Source organism: Xenopus tropicalis, chromosome 5 (assembly GCF_000004195.4).
Source record: "Xenopus tropicalis strain Nigerian chromosome 5, UCB_Xtro_10.0, whole genome shotgun sequence".
Lineage (NCBI taxonomy): Eukaryota > Metazoa > Chordata > Amphibia > Anura > Pipidae > Xenopus > Xenopus tropicalis.
This window is the reverse complement of record NC_030681.2, coordinates 153172186-153190974: the sequence shown is the minus strand read 5'-3', so window position 1 is coordinate 153190974 and position 18789 is coordinate 153172186. Positions and strand designations below refer to the sequence as shown.

Below are 18789 nucleotides of genomic sequence, written 5' to 3'. Positions count from 1 at the left end.
GAGAGGGGAAGCTCGTCTGGCTGGAACACAACACGGGACCTTTCCGCCAGTCTTTTCTCTCTAATTATAATGAGATTTATGGAGGGATTTTGTGCAAAGAGCCCAAGTACAGCTTTGACTCTGACTTCCATAGACATTCCTCTCTGTGTTTCCTTCTATCCCGTCACTGTTTCCAGAGAGGAAAACAAATGTTAATAATCAAAATTAGGCCCCGGTCTACATTATGAAGGTAGTGATGCCCTGCTGCCCGAGGCACAGAGAGAAAATAGGGTCTAAATAGCTTGGGGAAACCTGTTTGTTACAAACCCATCAGTTAATAGAGCTTCTCCAGCAGAATCCTGCATTGTAATCTGTTTTTCCCATGGGGCTAGCCATATTCTTCATTTCCCAGGGTGCCACAGCCATGTGACCTGTGCTCTGATAAACTTCACTCACACTTTACTGCTGCGCTGCAAGTTGGACTAATATCCCCCCCCCCCCTCACCCCCAGCAGCCGATCAGCAGAACAATGGGAAGGAGCAAGATAGCAGCTCCCAGTAGGTATCAGAATAGCACTCAATAGTAAGAAATCCAAGTCCGGCTTGGGACTCCTCCAGTTACATGGGAGTAGGAGAAACAATAGGTTAGCTGAAAGCAGTTCTAATGTGTAGCGCTGGCTCCTTCTGAAAGCTCAGACTCAGGAACACCTTACTGCTGCGCTGCAAGTTGGAGTGATACCCCCCCTCACCCCCAGCAGCCGATCAGCAGAACAATGGGAAGGGAGCAAGATAGCAGCTCCCAGTAGGTATCAGAATAGCACTCAATAGTAAGAAATCCAAGTCCGGCTTGGGACTCCTCCAGTTACATGGGAGTAGGAGAAACAATAGGTTAGCTGAAAGCAGTTCTAATGCATATTTTTGGATATGGACAGATTTTGGGCAACAAAGGAGGTGGGTTGAACCAAAAAAGCCTTGAAAACTGCTGCTATAAAGCATTCATAAGGGTTTAATGGCGTAAACCATAAAGAAAATGGAGGTTATAATACAAGTGATTCTGTACCGAAGGTACAATTTTATTAACGACAGCACAGGAATCATTTGACACACTGACAATGATTACACTTTATTGGCAATGTACAGCGGTATTTACATCAGGGAGGGGACCCGTTTGCCCAGGGACAAGTCTGCACAATTTATTCTACTGCTTTCGGGGCACAGGAATGGGATCAACAACATCTTTTTTTTTATATAAAAATATTACAAACGACCATGTTTGATAAAAGAAAAATATATTTGTTTCATTTTTGAGAAGTAAATGATTTTTTTCTGGCGTGGGTGGAATTATACAGGGGTATTGAGACTGCGACTGGGGGGGGGAAGGAGGCTTTGCCATCAGAGCAGAAAGGGTTCCATTAGTGTAAGGACAGGCAGGTTATGACACAGAAATGGAGACAAAGGGTTCCGGGAGAGGGTATCAGAACTATTAACCCCCTGTAAGCCCATGGATCACTCCGCTGGATGCACTATATGGCCAAAAGTATGTTAACACACCAACTAATAATTGGATAATTAAGCCACACCCATGATTGCCATAACATTCCCAACAGTTTGGGGGGGCTCATCCCTGTTTCGGCACAATAATGCCCCCCATGCATAGAGCCAGGTCCTACAAAATGGGTTTGCTGAGATGGGAAGAATCTGACTGCACAGAACCCTGACCCAACTGAACCCCTGTAGGATAAACTGGAACCCCAACTGTGAGCCAGGCCTGATCCCCAACATCAGTGCCCAAGGTTGCTGAGATGGGAAGAACCTGACTGCACAGAACCCTGACCCAACTGAACTGGAACCCCATCAGTGAGCCAGGCCTGATCCCCAACATCACTGCCCAAGGTTGCTGAGATGGGAAGAACCTGACTGTACAGAACCCTGACCCAACTGAACCCCTGTGGGATAAACTGGAACCCCAACTGTGAGCCAGGCCTGATCCCCAACATCAGTGCCCAAGGTTGCTGAGATGGGAAGAACCTGACTGCACAGAACCCTGACCCAACTGAACTGGAACCCCATCTGTGAGCCAGGCCTGATCCCCAACATCACTGCCCAAGGTTGCTGAGATGGGAAGAACCTGACTGTACAGAACCCTGACCCAACTGAACCCCTGTAGGATAAACTGGAACCCCAACTGTAAGCCAGGCCTGATCCCCAACATCAGTGCCCAAGGTTGCTGAGATGAGAAGAACCTGACTGCACATAAGCCTGACCCAACTGAACCCCAGTAGGATGAACTGGAACCCCAACTGTGAGCCAGGCCTGATCCCCAACATCAGTGCCCAAGGTTGGTGCACCAGGTTCAGAATATATATACATATTACTTTATATATAACTTATCTATGCACCTTGATGGGATACTAACTAAATTAACCAGTTGTTTTATTTATCAAACACTATTTCCCACCAATTTACATTTCTCAGATTAGTGATGTTGGCATTGAAAAGCAGAACCAGTGTAAAGTGTATTATCTGCCCATTTGCCCCACATGACATGCACCTAAAGGGGAAGTTTACCTTCAGACAACAGTCTGAATTTGAAGAACCCCTATCAGAAAAAACATTTTCGCTCTCTCTCTTTGAAAGGGATTGCCGACACCAACTTGCATTCTCCCCAAACAGGAAGTTGGCACTGAACTGGTTACTGCACATATATTTGATACCACTGCCTTGCAAGATTCAGCCAATAGAATCAATGAAATGCAAATACAGGAGGAGAGGAAGGGCATGTGCAATAGTGCACTAGTTCAGTGCCAACTTCCTGTTTGGGTAAAATGCAAGTTGGTGTCGGCAATCCCTTCCAAAGGAAGAGCAGAGGAGAGAGAGTCTTATCACTGCTGATCCTGGTCTGTAGTTTCAAAACTAAACATAAATAATAAAGAAGAATTACAAAAATGTTTTTTCGGACAGGGGCTCTTCAAATTCAGACTATTGACTGAAGGTGAACTTCCCCTTTAAAGGAAAAGAGTTGGGATACTTATATGCAGTGAGACCAGTGCCTTGGTCAGGAGATACAGTACGTATCCCAACATATGCTACACAGGGAGATACTAGCCTATGAAACACTTTACCAGAGGTAAATAGTTAGGACCATCATATGGGGTATGGGGGCTTGTCAGCTTCATGATCATAACTTTACTTAGCCAACCCCCCTTCTTTGTACCTATATACAGTATATACATGAGTTACAAGTGGAAGCTTAGATCACACACCTCGTTACAAAGAATAATTCTGAGGTTCCTACTCGGAGGTGCAGCCAATACCAATCTGACTTGGCTTGGGTTGGGGCTCAGCCCACAAGTAGAAGAATGTGTGGGCCCAGGAGCTACAGCTGACATAACTAAATACTGGTCTGGGTTGCTCTTTTCTTTAATACTAATGTAAGGGGTTATTCACAAATGGTGGGAAAGGTGGAACCGTGTCTTTCACACTTTGCACCCTGTTCCCAGCAGGTAAGACCCAAATTGCAGGTGCAGAATAGATTCATTCTTTCATTATGGACCTACAGCAGTGCCGCCAATTAGCAGAGCTGTAAACAATAATAATGGGTGTGGCACAGGTCTGCATAAATAGAAAGGAGCATAAACTAGAAATTAGAATATGTGAGATAGAATGACTAGAATGTATGGTTAGAATATCTGAGATAGATTTATAAGAATGAATGGGATAGAATGGTGAGAATGTCCAGGATAGAATGTTTGAAATAGAAGATAGAATAATTAAAATAGAATATCTAGGATACAATGATTAGGGTGTATGGGATATAATCATTATAATGTGTAAGAATGTGATAGAATGACTAGAATGTATGGGATGGAATGGTTAGAATATCTTGGATAGAATTATTACAATTCATGGGATAGAACGGTTAGAATATCCGGGAGAGAAAATTTAGAATGTATGGAATAGAATCATTGGAATGTGTCAGATAGAATGGCTAAAATGAATGGAATATAATGGTTAGAATATCTCAGATACAATGATTAGAATGTATGGGATAGAATCATTGGAAAGTGTCAGATAGAATGGCTAAAATGAATGGAATATAATGATTAGAATATCTCAGATACAATGATTAGAATGTATGGGATAGAATCATTGGAATGTGTCAGATAGAATGGCTACAATGAATGGAATATAATGGTCAGAATATCTCAGATACAATGATTAGAATGTATGGGATAGAATCATTGGAATGTGTGAGATAGAATGGCTAAAATGAATGGAATATAATGGTCAGAATATCTCAGATACAATGATTAGAATGTGTGGGATAGAATCATTACATTTAGTAAACAATCGGCAGAGCTGTATTACTTAAAGCTGGGGGGAGGCATGTAGGCATCCCCCATTCCCCCCTAATTTATTAGGGTGCCAAGGAACCCAGTCCTTACTAGCGGCACTATGGCTCAGCGCTGCCAGACTGAGGGCTACACAGACTGAAATAAAGGGAAAGTAATAATAAAATAGTGAGAGAATAACTGGGAGCCAATGGGATTCGGCGGGTTTGTGCCATTACTAGAATTCCAATTGATCATTCCGGGGGGGATTATTCCGTTATTGATGCTTCCATAACATTGTTATTGTGTTGCTGGAATCCATTTGCCCCCCAGTTCCTTTATGTAGAGGATCCTGCACTACACGAGGCAGCTGTGGCCCCGTCCGTGTGCGCGCAGAAAATGCGTCAGATGCCCATTTGTATGCGGGGAACAAAGGCTGCACTTTCTATACAGACGGATTGTGTCCGGCACTCTATCCGCACAATATGCACTTACACCCATAGTGACCATTCCCCCCCGGAACATTATCTGCTTCCCAAGGCCAACGATGGCTTCACTCGCCATAAACACTCTCCTATGGCTACAGGAAAGTCACAAAACTCACAAAAAACTCAATTAAAGGGGAAATATGCTTAGACAAAAAGGTCTTAAATTAGATCTAGGTGCGGGTCACCTTAGAAAGAACTTTTAGTATTATAGAAAGCAGTTTGCAATTGGTCTTATTTATTTTTTTAATCATTTACCTGGTTTGTGAATGTCTGTAGCTCTCAGTCGTCAAATTTCAACTGTTAACTTGCTAGTTGCTAGGGGATATCTACCTTAGCAACCAGGAAGCAGTTCTGACATCTAAATGCATAAAATGAATGAATAATGAATAGTAAAGGACCTGAAAAGAAATAAAAGAATTGCAATGAAATAATAAGAATGACAGTAAAACCACAATCAATGTGTTTTGGTTGCCAGGGTCACTGACCCCAATTCTAATTGATACACTTTTCAGTTGCGGGTTGAAAAGAGACTGAAATTGAATTCTAAAAATTCAAAAATCATATAAAATGATTAGTATAGACTAAAAACAACTGAAAAGTTGTGTAGACCGGGTCCATCTATAACAGATAAAAAGGTACTCTGAACTTCCCCTTTAAAGGTAAAGAATTAAGAAAGGAGTAGCTATATTATACTTGTGTTTATGGAGTTTTGGCTACTAGAGCAGCAATTTGTTGTTGCCAAAGAAATACAGCCCCAGCTGCCACCAAACATGGCCCAAGTTTCACCCACTGCATATATTTTTAGGATGATTTGGGAGCTGCCATATGCCTTGCCTGGGATGAGGCATTCTCTATGAGCAGCAGTAGCAAGAGCTCCCCTGGTGGCCATAAGGTGAAGCAAGAAATAAGTCTAATCATTCAGCTACACTGTAAGAGAACATGACAATGTAACATAGCTCCCCCCATGGCAGGAAATGGTAATGCACCGGTGAATGATATCCATAGGGATATTACAGGTAAGTAAACTGAAGATAAGGCCTATTGCTTGTTCTTGGGGTGCAGACCTGAAATGAGAAGAAGGGCCTTGGACACCTCACAATCTGTTTACTAAATGAACAGCGATAGTTGCTACAGAGAAAGGTTCTGTGGGAAAATACGGTTTATTAACTGGACCTATGAAGAGTGGAAGGCAGGTAAGTGGTGTAGGTGGGTTCCCAGTAGCATTACTGCCGCCCACATTAGCACGAAGGTAAGAAGCCATACCAGAGAAATAAGGTGGGGGTGCTCGCTAGCTACAGAACCATATGGCCCAGGAGTCCATATTCTGGATATGTTTCCAACTGTACATTACGGCTCGCAGGGAGAAATATAGGGGCGCCCTACAGAGAGAACAGCCGTGTCTCCTTCAGCTGCTGGAGTTATGTTCCATTTGGGTGGAAGAGGTAAAGGGAGAGGTACAGGGCCTTGGTCTGTACCCCGGTACCACCGCTGCTGCTGCCATGCTGCCAGAAAAGTCCTTAGTCGGCAGTTGGCGCCGCCTGTCAGTAGACGCACAGATCCGGGAACTTCATTTCATACACCGGGATGGAGTGATTCTGGGACTGTCCATACGCCGCCGTAATGGTGCCCGAGGGGCTGGGTGGCGGCCTGCAAAATATTAGGGTGGTGATTTGGGTCTGCCGGGTACATGAAATACATACAGATTTTACTCCATAAAGTGCATTATTGTCACATAAAAACTATACCCCAAACAATGTCGGTCTCTATACAAATATATTGCATAAACAGCTCATATGTAAAACCCGGCTTCATCTAAATAAACCGTTTTCATATAAATATACTTGTTTAGCAGTATGTGCCATTGGGTAATCCTAAATAGGAAACTGCCATTTTATGTACTAAGGGCCGCCCCCTGGGATCATAGGATTCACAGTGCACACAAACAAGCCAAGGCACACATACATGCTAGGCCCCATCAGCCAATGAATGGGCAGTTCTGTCTTTTTCTCCCAAACACTGTTAGCCACTTGCTGCCATCCCCAGTTACAGGCACACATAGCAATGAAGATAAAGATGTGTATATATATATATATATACACACACACACAGGTATTGGACCCCTTATCCGGAAACCCATTAGCCAGAAAGTTCCGAATTACGGAAAGGCCATCTCCCATAGACTCCATTTTAATCAAATAATTGACATTTTTAAAAATGGTTTTCTTTTTCTCTGTAATAATAAAACAGTGTCTTGTACTCCATCCCAACAAAGATAAAATTAATCCTTATTGGAGTCAAAACCATCCTATTGGGTTTAATTTCCGTTTTAATAATTTTTTAGTAGAGTTAAGGTAGGAGATCCACATTACGGAAAGATCCCTTATTCATTCTGGATAATGGTCCCATACCTGAATATGGAGACAGAGCACTTCCCCATTGGGCCTCACTTTAAACCCTTAAAAGGAGCCAGGGGTCCCTGGGGGTCTGTACAGGCCCCTGGTCCCTTGACAGTCTGAAAGTGGGGCTCATTTATCAGTAACCCATAGCAACCAATCAGTGATAGGCTTTTTTTCAGCCAGCTGCAGGTAGAACGATGAATGCAACAATATGATTGGCTGCCATAGGTTACTGCCCATGGACGAATTTACCCAGTGTTGCAGGGTCTCATGGACCCATGATCCTGGGAATGGCACTTATTTTTGTAATTGCTCTATGTTTGGTGCTAAAGGAGCCCATACCGACTAACAATAGTCACTTACCGAATCGTCAGCTCAAAGATTTGGTTGAGTTTACTTTGGAGCAACGTTGCCTTTAAAAGAAACAAAAGGGACATTTATGAGTAAGGTAAGTCCTGGGGATAATTGGGCACATGTAGAACCCATTCATTAAAGCTACTTGTGTCAAAATGTGCTTCTATTGACAAATTCTCAATGAATTTGTGATTGTAAATGACACCTATAGAGTTTTACTTACCCTTGCACCACAATGTGCTGCAATTTCTTCAAACGGAGCCTTCTGGAACTTTTCCACCACCTGACGCCTCCGCTCTCGTTCCTGCTCTTCTACAGCCACACTATCAACTAAGGGCAATAAACACAGGGGTAAATGGGTAACTCATATCAGCATAAACTACAGATAGCTAGAATCTCAGCCATAAAGCAGGGCAGGACTGCTGCTTACAATGGGGGGGATCAGATAGGATCTGTGCCACTGTGACAGAATGCTCTGTTATACAGATAGCTAGAATCTCAGCCATAAAGCAGGGCAGGGCTGCTGCTTACAATGGGGGGGGATCAGATAGGGTCTGTGCCACTGTGACAGAATGCTCTGTTATACAGATAGCTAGAATCTCAGCCATAAAGCAGGGCAGGACTGCTGCTTACAATGGGGGGGATCAGATAGGGATTTTTTTATTGGTATAAACTTAACAAATAATAAATCTTTCAAAACAAACAAAACAATGTACAACTATTTACAAACTGTAAGCAAAGAAATTAGCCATTTTGACTTGAAATTGCCTTTCCATTGCCCATGAAATAAAGCACTTGCATTCAATACATATCCCATTCCCCACACAAACCAAAAGAGGACAAACTGCAATTTCAAAAAAACAAAAACAACTTGCCGGCAGTAGCGCTGAGGTGATGGCGCCCATTCATAACATTCAAATGTACCTACAAGATTTCCCCCAGAAAAGCTGGTACAAACTGTCCTAATGGCAAGGAGAAGGACAAGGACACTCACAGATTGATATTTCTCCATTTTGAGGTATTTGAGGTGCAGCGTCTGATCTCCCTTTCCTTCAGGAAACCCAAATCGGCCACCACAGACTTCACTATAAGGTCAATAACAACATCCTCCTGGCCGAGTGATCTCCTACAGCGGGATTGCCATAGGTGGTACCTCATTACTGATATTATCATGTACATGGATCCTGCATCCAGGGGGTGTGGGACAGACAGGATCCCATAGGCCGCATTGGCATAAGAGAGCTGCCTAATGTGTGGTACTTTGAGAGTCTCTGCCAACTGAAACCGCACAGTCTTTGTCACAGGGCAATCAACCAGAAAATGTTCCTGGGTCTCATTGGTGGCGCAGCCCCACGGGCACTCTCTGTCTGCAATGTTTAAATAGCTCAGATTGCCCCGGACAAAAAGCCTTCCCTGAAGGGCGAGCCAGTTCAGATCAAAGTATTTGGGGGGCACCCTTCTGTCATTGGGAAAGAATGTCCCCCACACAGTCTTTTAAGGCCAAGGGGACAATGAAATAGGTTCCCAGGATTCTCTGATAGATCTGCCTTCTCGCAACAGAACCCAGCTCCCCAATTCCAATGTCCCACTTTCTCAAAAGCTTCAGCCCCAACTCAAGATGCGGAGGGAGTTGTCTCCCGCGCACCCGGACTGTCTTCACGCTACCGCCAAGCACCCAATCTCCCACCAGAGGCAATACCCAACGCCTGACGCAACATTCCCACAGGGAATCAGTTCTTTGGCCCAGGCACCCAAAGTTGGACTTCAGGAAGATGGAGCCAAAGAAAGCCACTGGACATAACATGCCCAACCCTCCCTCTTTCTTCTGCAGGTAAGTGACACCCCTTTTTACTGGATTCAGCCTGCTCCCCCAGATTAACTGGAAGAACAGACTGTGGATCCGAGCATAGAGAGCTTCAGGCAGCGGATACACATAGGAAACAAACAGAAAGATAGGGACCAGGTAAGTCTTCACGAGCTTCACCCTTTCACTGTAGGACAGCCTCCACTGCTTCCATCGCTGTACTTTAGCATTCCCGGCATCCAACTTCTCTTCCCAGTTTTGCCTACAGTCATCTCCCTTCCCAAATTTGATTCCCAAGATTCTAATCTGAGTTGGGGCAACTGAGAATTCCCGGAGCGGAAAAGCCGGCTCCTCGTCTAATGACCAAAAAGCTTGAGACTTATCCATGTTGACCAGAGACCCGGAGGCCTCTGAGTAACTTCTGATCGTCTCGGACAGCACTCCCACATCCTCCGGACAAGAGACTGCTACCGTGACATCATTCGCATAGGCTACTGACCTGAGGGGCTGGCTACAGGGAACAGAGAGACCCTTTATTCCACCCGCCTGCAAACGCCTTAAAAAAGGATCGATCGCAAAAACATACAGCAAAGGGCTTAAAGGGCACCCCTGTCTCACCCCGGCCCCGACCTCAAAGTTCTCACCTCGCCACCCATTGATAAGTGGAAAGCTTACGGCCCCTTTGTACAAAGCTGATAGCCACCTAATGAATGTTCCCGGGATGCCATACTTTGCCAAAACGGCCCACAGATACTCATGATCCACTCGATCAAAGGCCTTAGCCTGGTCCAGAGACAGGAAGTAGCACCCGATGTTTTGGACTTTGCATAGTTCCAAGGCTTCCCTTATAGTAAGGATCGCCTCGAATATGCTCCGCCCTTTCACCGTGCAGGACTGGACAGGAGATAATAAAGTGCCTGAAAACAAAATCAGTCTAGTAAAAAGTATCCGTGCGAGAAGCTTCCTATCAGTGTTGAGAAGGGCAATCGGCCTCCAGTTCTCAACCCGCTGCGGATCCTTACCTTTAGACAGCAAGATCAAGGAGGATTCTCTCATAGAGGGGGGCAAGATACCCCCTTCCAGGCAGTCTCTAAAGACCTCTACAAGAACCGGAGCCAGCTGGTCTTTAAATTTCTTATAAAATTCGGCTGTAAGGCCGTCCGGTCCTGGAGCCTTCTTTTTAGCAAGGCAATCAATGGCAGCTTTGACCTCGTCCTCCGTGATCTCAGCTGTCAAAGGCTCAAAGTCCAAATTGGTCACATCAGGCCCTGGGGTTGCCTCCAGGAAGGATGAAGTCCTCCCCTTATCCAAAGCCTTGGCCCGGAACAGAGAAGCGTAGAAGCCTTTCACAACCCCAAGGATGCCCTCCCTGGATGTCTGTAACTCACCCTTGGGGTCGATCAGACCGGTGATAAGCTTCCGCCCAACATTCTCCCGGCAGTTTAAAAAGGGGTCCGGAGAGCGAAAACTCCCATAATCCCTTTCCTGCACAAGAGATTTGTAGCGGCTGTACTGACATTCTCTGATCTGGGCTTTCAGCTGGGTGATCTTTGACCCCTCCACCCCATCCGAAATAGAGGACTCCAGCTTCTTTAAGAGAGTCAGGTACTTCTTATACCGATTACCCTCCCTGCGTACAGATAGCTTACGGAAGAAAGTCCGGAATGAGCGCTTGACATCCTCCCACCACGATGACACAGAGTCATAGAAATCAACCCTCCCGAACTGGTGCTGAAGAAGAGCCTCAAAAGACTTCCCTACTGACTCGCCCTCCAGGGAATCTGAGCTTAATCGCCACAGGCCCTTGCCCTTTGCTGGAACTGACAAGGTCCCCACCGTAAAGGAAAGTGTCAGGTGGTCTGAGTATTCAACCCCAACCTCTCTAACATCAGTAAATTCCTCACCCATCCTGACAAAAGCCATATCCAAGCGGCTACTCCTACCCCCGCACCTGTAAGTGTGCGTCGCTCTCCGGCCCTCCCAGGTGGCAACATCAACCAATCCAGCTTGCTGAACTAGTTGCTTAAAGAAAAAGCTTTCGGATTTCCCTAACCTTCCTGACCGATCTTCTGGTCTAAGGACTTGGTTGAAATCACCACCAAAGATGACAGAGAGCGACGTGTGCAAATAGGGTCTAATTTCAGCCAGCAGAGCCCTCCTGCCTGACATGGACTGTGGCCCATAGATATTAATAAGGCGAAATCGCCTGCCATTTAAGGTTACATCCAACAACAAACAACGCCCCACCTGAACCTCTAGGAGACGATGTACTCTAATATTGAGGCCACCTCGAAATAATATCGCTACTCCGCCACATGGCTCCTCCGCAATGGACCAAAAAGAAGGCCCATGTCGCCAGTCAGCCCTTGCCTTTCTCAGATCCGCCTGAGTAGTGAGACGGGTTTCCTGAAGGAAAAACACCTCAGCGTCTGAGTTAGCCAGACTTTCAAATGCCAAAAATCTGGCTCGCTGGGTTCTAACACTGCACACATTAGATGTTAAAACCTAATTGGAGACACTGCCATCATGAACGTTTGTCATGGATTGTCCCTTCCTTCCTTTAGCTGAAGAACCAACTGCATCACCATAACGCTTCACCTGGGGACCTAAGTGCAGTTGCTCCTCATCACCATCACTAGCAGGGTTTTTAACCAGAGTTTGGGAATTTCTTGCAGTTCCCCCAGTACCTTTTTTTTTGACTGGTTGTTCACCTCCTTCCCTAGATCTTTTCTTTGAAGCCAGTTGAATGTCCATATCCTCCTGCTCAGATTCCCTTTGATTCACACTGGCTTCTTCTCTCTCCATCCTCTCCAACTCCTCTTGCTCTTCCCTCTCTGCCCTGTCACCCCAGGTCTCAGAATTACCATCTAGTACTGAGAATTTATTCCCAGTACTAATAGAGAAGGGATTTACTGCTGAGGGACCTTCTCCAGGATCTAATTGATGGGCATACTTTTTAGATTTTTTATTTTTTGTTTTTTTCCAACCATCCTCTGCCTCAACATCAACTGCCACCTTCCTTTCCCTTGTTCTGACTTCCTTCTCCGGTTTCTTTACACTTCTCTGAACATTTGTTGGCTGCCTAACTCTCTGTCTCCTGGGTGCGACCTCTTGCTGTACTTGCACTTTCTTTGGCTGCAGCTCCCCTTTCCCTTGTCCCTGCCCCCTTTTCCCTTGTCCCTGCCCCCCTTCCCTTTGTTCCTGCCCCCCCTTCCCTTGTCCCTGCCCCCCTTCCCTTTGTTCCTGCCCCCCCTTCCCTTGTCCCTGCCCCCTTCCCTTTGTTCCTGCCCCCTTCCCCTTGCCCCTGCTCCCCTTCCCCTTGCCCCTGCTCTCCATCCACTGGCTCCTGCTCTCCATCCACTGGCTCCTGCTCTCCATCCACTGGCTCCATTACCTTCCTCATCTCTCTGTCTATCTCAGGGAAGAGTCTGACTATGTTATGGTATGCCTCGGGACACCTCCTGTGGGAATGCCCCATTCTGTTGCACAGGTTGCACCTCACACGGTTACAGCTGTTTGCCTCGTGCCCCACAGCATTACAGAGCGCACACCTTAGTACAGTACAGGCTTTTGCCAGATGATCTCTGGCCCCACACTTAAAGCACCTCCTGGGCTGGCCTACATAGAAACAAGTGCCCTTTTCCTTCCCTATAAAAAAAGAATTGGGCAGATGGGTGGGTACATTGCCTGTCACGTTAAGTTTAACCTGGGTGCGCCAACCACCGCCCCAGACATTATCCTCATCAAATATTTTTACCAAGGGAGACACAACTGTACATTGGCGCTGCAACCAGACCAAAATATCCTCCTGGGGAATTGCATCATTTTTCATCATTATAGTGATGTTCTTGGTCTCTGGCTTGGTCATTGGGATGACAATTAAATTCTCCCAGTCCGGGTGTCCTGCTCTTTTCTGCAAATTATAAATCCGCCAGAAATGGTCTAAAACCTCAGGCAACTTAAAGGTGATGTCGTACTCTGATTCTGTCTGGCCAATTACGGCTGACAAGTCATCTGAGGAAAATCCCATCCCATCCAATAGCACTTTGCGTACAAAGAACCGCCTTGGAGGGGCTCCCTCTTTATTGCCCTCCCACTTTACCTTAACCCAATTCTTTCTCTTAAAGGGATCATTATCAGAGAAATCAGGAACTGGGAAAAGCCGCCTTTTCTCCCAAAAATTTGTTGGATTTGCCTGGCCACCCACCTGCACTGACTCCACCTCTACTGCTTCTGAAGGACCTTGATCTACCTGACCCTGTCTAACTTCCGCCAATACATGAGCAGCACCGACACCCATAGCCCCTCCCACCTCCCCACCTTGAACCCCTCCACATTCCCTCTCCGTTCCTCCAGCACCTGGCACAGCCTCACTCACCCGCACATGCCCAACGGACACAGGGGCTTGCACTTCATTCACCCGCTCATGCCCACCTGACACAGAAGCTTGCACTTCATTCACCTCATTCACCCCACTCTCCACCCTCTCACTTGCTTTCACACAGGAAGAAGCGTTAGTTGGAGCAATGTCCATTTTCTCAGTTTGCAGATCTTCTTCTCTCGCTTCCGACACAGTTCCAACTGGATCACAAGTTCCTCCTCGTTGCGCTTTCCCACTGCCACTCTGGTGTATGGGATTTGCCATTACTTTGCCTTGTGCTTTAGGCAACTCTGGGAAATCCTGATCCGATAACAGTTCAAAAGTCTGGTCCTGCTTCCCAACATTAACTTTAAAGGTTTTTTCCTCCGATCTCTTCTTCTCCTGATCATCCACATCCTGCTGATTAAAGGCCATATTTTGCCAGTTGACCCTCCCCTGCCGTTTCTGCACTCTGGGGGGTAATGGCTTTACAAAATCCGCTTCGCTCTCAGATGACGCGGGGCTATTAGAGGTGCTCGCCTGATAAGGCTTTCTCAAAGCCGGTTTTGCTGCCGGTTTTGCTGCTGATTTTGCTGCCGGGCTGCGGACATTGGCTGCCATGTCTGCAAATCTCTGCCTGTTCTGGTAAACTTCCTTCCAGGGCCCGACCTCCTTATACAGCTCGGCAATCTGCTGTTCTATCCCAGCGAGCTCCTTGCCCAGTTCATCCCATTTGTTTTTATTAGTAGCATTCACTTTGCCTTCAGAAACTGCCATCCTGTTTGTAAAATATTTCAATGACAGCTGCACAGATTTCTTTCTGTTTTGTAAAGTAGCCAGTTCTTTCAAAGCATCAGCCACTCTTTCTGCAGTTATTGTTTCTTTAACTTCCCCTTTAAATCTTCCCTGCTTCTGGACAGCACCTTTACATGCAGCTCCTTTAATTGGCTTATGCACAATGCTGGTTCCAGGGCTCGCACCAGGGCTGCTGCCTTCTGAGCTCAGGGGAACTGGGGCAATGGTGGGAACTTCCTCCCCTCTCTCCTCTCCGCTGCTACAGGCGCTGGCTGCCCCATGGGCCGGAGATGTGGGTGTACCAGTGCCAGGACTGGCGGCTGCACCCGGGGCCCCACTCTCCTGGCAAGCCGGCTGGGATACACACACAGAAGAGTGGATTGCTGATTCCTCCCCCGCCCCCACATGGCCAACTGATTCCAGCTGAGCTGCTGGAGAAGCTGCTGGGTTACAGGCCGGGGGTCCCTGCTGCTCACAGCTCTCACTCACACGCTGCTGGGGGGGGATTCTGACAAAGGTTGGAATCACTTTGCGCAGTTTCATTATTATCAGTTTGTGTTACAGACACAGGTTTATTTACAGGCTCAGTCTCACTCACTGCCGGCAGCTCAGTAACAAACTCTGAATGAATTAAAGGCACAGTTTGTATTTCCATACCTTTGTGTTTGTGCTGCTTTATTTCTTCATCAGATGCCAACTGTTGCTTCACTTGCTTTCCATCCACTTTTCCCTTTACCAAAGGATCAGCATTAGCCGCTCTAGGTGGGGTGATCTTTCCCTGGGGGGCCCCTCTGCGGGCTTCCACCTCCTGAGCACGGGCTGCTGCTGCATTTCTCTGCCTTTGCCTCCTGGTCTCTTCCACAGACTTCTCCACTTCCATCTCACTCTCGCTGCTGGTTTTCCCCCTAGGTGTTCTTGGGGTCCCAACAGACGATGATCTGAGTCTTGGCCTTGCACTTACAGCCACATGGCTAGGCCCCAAAGCCTGGGCCTCAGTTTTGCGGGCAGCCCGACCAGCCCTAGCAGGGCCTGGGCTTGCTCCAGACATCCACAGACCTCACTGAAACACGTCTGCTTACAATGGGGATCAGATAGGATCTGTGCCACTGTGACAGAATGCTCTGTTATACAGATAGCTAGAATCTCAGCCATAAAGCAGGGCAGGACTGCTGCTTACAATGGGGGATCAGATAGGATCTGTGCCACTGTGACAGAATGCTCTGTTATACAGATAGCTAGAATCTCAGCCATAAAGCAGGGCAGGACTGCTGCTTACAATGGGGGGGGATCAGATAGGATCTGTGCCACTGTGACAGAATGCTCTGTTATACAGATAGCTAGAATCTCAGCCATAAAGCAGGGCAGGACTGCTGCTTACAATGGGGGGATCAGATAGGATCTGTGCCACTGTGACAGAATGCTCTGTTATACAGATAGCTAGAATCTCAGCCATAAAGCAGGGCAGGACTGCTGCTTACAATGGGGGGATCAGATAGGATCTGTGCCACTGTGACAGAATGCTCTGTTATACAGATAGCTAGAATCTCAGCCATAAAGCAGGGCAGGACTGCTGCTTACAATGGGGGGATCAGATAGGATCTGTGCCACTGTGACAGAATGCTCTGTTATACAGATAGCTAGAATCTCAGCCATAAAGCAGGGCAGGACTGCTGCTTACAATGGGGGGATCAGATAGGATCTGTGCCACTGTGACAGAATGCTCTGTTATACAGATAGCTAGAATCTCAGCCATAAAGCAGGGCAGGACTGCTGCTTACAATGGGGGGGGATCAGATAGGATCTGTGCCACTGTGACAGAATGCTCTGTTATACAGATAGCTAGAATCTCAGCCATAAAGCAGGGCAGGACTGCTGCTTACAATGGGGGGATCAGATAGGATCTGTGCCACTGTGACAGAATGCTCTGTTATACAGATAGCTAGAATCTCAGCCATAAAGCAGGGCAGGACTGCTGCTTACAATGGGGGGATCAGATAGGATCTGTGCCACTGTGACAGAATGCTCTGTTATACAGATAGCTAGAATCTCAGCCATAAAGCAGGGCAGGACTGCTGCTTACAATGGGGGGATCAGATAGGATCTGTGCCACTGTGACAGAATGCTCTGTTATACAGATAGCTAGAATCTCAGCCATAAAGCAGGGCAGGACTGCTGCTTACAATGGGGGGATCAGATAGGATCTGTGCCACTGTGACAGAATGCTCTGTTATACAGATAGCTAGAATCTCAGCCATAAAGCAGGGCAGGACTATTGCTTACAATGGGGGGGGGGGGTCAGATAGGATCTGTGCCACTGTGACAGAATGCTCTGTTATACAGATAGCTAGAATCTCAGCCATAAAGCAGGGCAGGACTGCTGCTTACAATGGGGATCAGACAGAACTTGCTATAAGTGATGAATTGCCCGAGAATGTGCCCTCCCCTTATTGCATCCATAAGCAGTGACACTTACCTATGGCTTTCTTCAGAGTCTCAAACGTAATCTCTTCTGCGGGGGCTTTCTGTAGGCCAATGGAAATGGGAGTTATTGATAGACAATGAATACGGCCATGATATATAACACGGGGGCCTTATCCAATAACCTTCAGCTGCTAATGGTTCTACGTCCTTGGTACGTCATTTAATTACTTGTCTTTTGTATTCATTACAATGCATCATTTACTGTAGGGGTGGCAAACTGGAAGCTGTTATGGGGGGCTTCAATGACAATAAGACAATGGGAAATCTAAAAGCATTATGCCCTGTGGGCCATTGCCCCAATGGCTAAAGGTCCCCATACACGGTAAGATCCACTCGCTTGGCAAAATCGCCAAGCGAATGGATCTTCCCCCGATATCCCCACCTACGGGTGGGCGATATCGGGGAGCTTGAAGTTAAAAAAAAAATAATTATGTAGGCGGCAATGGGGCAGTTGGTTCGGGGACCGCATCAACGAGCCGATGCAGTCCCCGATCCGACTGAATCTTTTAACCTGGCCGATCGATATCTGGCCAATTTCAGGCCAGATATCGGTCGGCCAGTCCGCTCGTGTCTGCCCCTACACGGGCCGATAAGCTCCTGAATCGATCCAAGGGACCGATATTGGCAGCTATTATCGGCCCGTGTATGGGGGCCTTAAGGAGCAGATTTCTCAAGCATAAATAGCCCCTGGGGGCCCTTCATGCTCAGGTTTGGTTGGGCAGTTGGGGCAAATTTCCACCAAACTGCCCCCCAGTCTGGGGGTCATGTGTGGTAGGGGCAGTACCTCCTCTTTCTCAGGGCTGTTTCTCGACTCCACCTCAACCTGCAGAGAGATGGTTTCGCCAATACTCTTCCTCTTCGACAAGCGATCTTCATCTTGGGTCAAACAGAGAGAGGGAACAAGGTCAGATTCTAGTGATCCCAGAACAAGCGCTGACCCACCCTTTGGTTCTGTTAGGTTTGTATACACAATGCCCTCCTTCCACTAAGGCTTGGGCCACTGCATTTGGGGGGGCATTGCCCCTATCCTGTAATACCCTGCCCAAATGTTCCTATAAACCGTCCTGTCCAATGAAAATCGCTCATTCTGTCTCTATGTACCATGGGTCCGGGGCTCGAGCACCCAACTAGTCGTGACCACGCACAAACCCACGGCAGGGGGTCCTCTTACCTGTTAGCTGGGGTACATACGGGGTGCTCAGCCTGTCTGTATTGTACCCGCTTCCTCCCAGCACTTCACTGATCTTGCTCTGCAGGAACAGCAATTGGGTCTCTACGCGATCCATAGAACTAGACCACCTACAATGGGATTGGATACAATCCGGGGTGAGACAAATCTATGCACGTTCATTCTCTGCATATTTGTATGTATATATAGATAGGAGCTGCCATATAGCTTCTGTTGTTAGGTATTATTGTATGCACAGAGCATTCCTCCTTTCTGCGTTTGTATTTATGGATGGAAGCTGCCATATCGCCGTATAGTCATATAGTCACTTTGGCAATATGGCAGCTAGTAGAAATGACAAGTGATATGGGATGTGGAGGAATGCTGCCATATTGCTCAATAAAGCGATTATACAAGGAGCAGGGGGATAAAATCTCTGAGCTGCGGAGCAAATGGAGGAGTGGGCGGATGGATCTGTAAAAGCATCTGAATCATTACTGTCTATTGCTGTCTCTGCGCTCAATAGGAACATGATGAATCAGTGTTTGTCAGGCTGTTTGTTGTCCCACTGCACTCAGTATTCTGCCTTCTGTTAACTATTATATTCCCCACACAGCTACAATTCATCTGTGTT

The 18789-nt window shown here is 46.8% G+C and overlaps 1 protein-coding gene across 2 annotated transcripts in view; it reads right to left on the bottom strand.

The window, feature by feature from the left end:
* Positions 1 to 1021: 1021 nt before the first annotated feature.
* efr3b (EFR3 homolog B) overlaps positions 1022 to 18789 on the bottom strand; it is a 106644-nt gene continuing 88876 nt past the window's right edge. The window contains exons 18-24 of one of the 2 annotated variants that reach the window (XR_004222861.1): positions 18159 to 18286; positions 17772 to 17863; positions 16980 to 17028; positions 7771 to 7877; positions 7557 to 7606; positions 2107 to 6444; positions 1022 to 1676 (exon numbers count right to left, since the gene is read on the bottom strand). Coding sequence is in view for 1 of the 2 variants with exons in the window: in XM_031903101.1 (XP_031758961.1) it covers positions 6339 to 6444; positions 7557 to 7606; positions 7771 to 7877; positions 16980 to 17028; positions 17772 to 17863; positions 18159 to 18286 (532 nt within the window). In the remaining variant the exon portion in view is untranslated. Of the gene's footprint in view, positions 1677 to 2106; positions 6445 to 7556; positions 7607 to 7770; positions 7878 to 16979; positions 17029 to 17771; positions 17864 to 18158; positions 18287 to 18789 lie in introns of those variants that run through there. The other variant, XM_031903101.1, reaches the window with a different exon arrangement.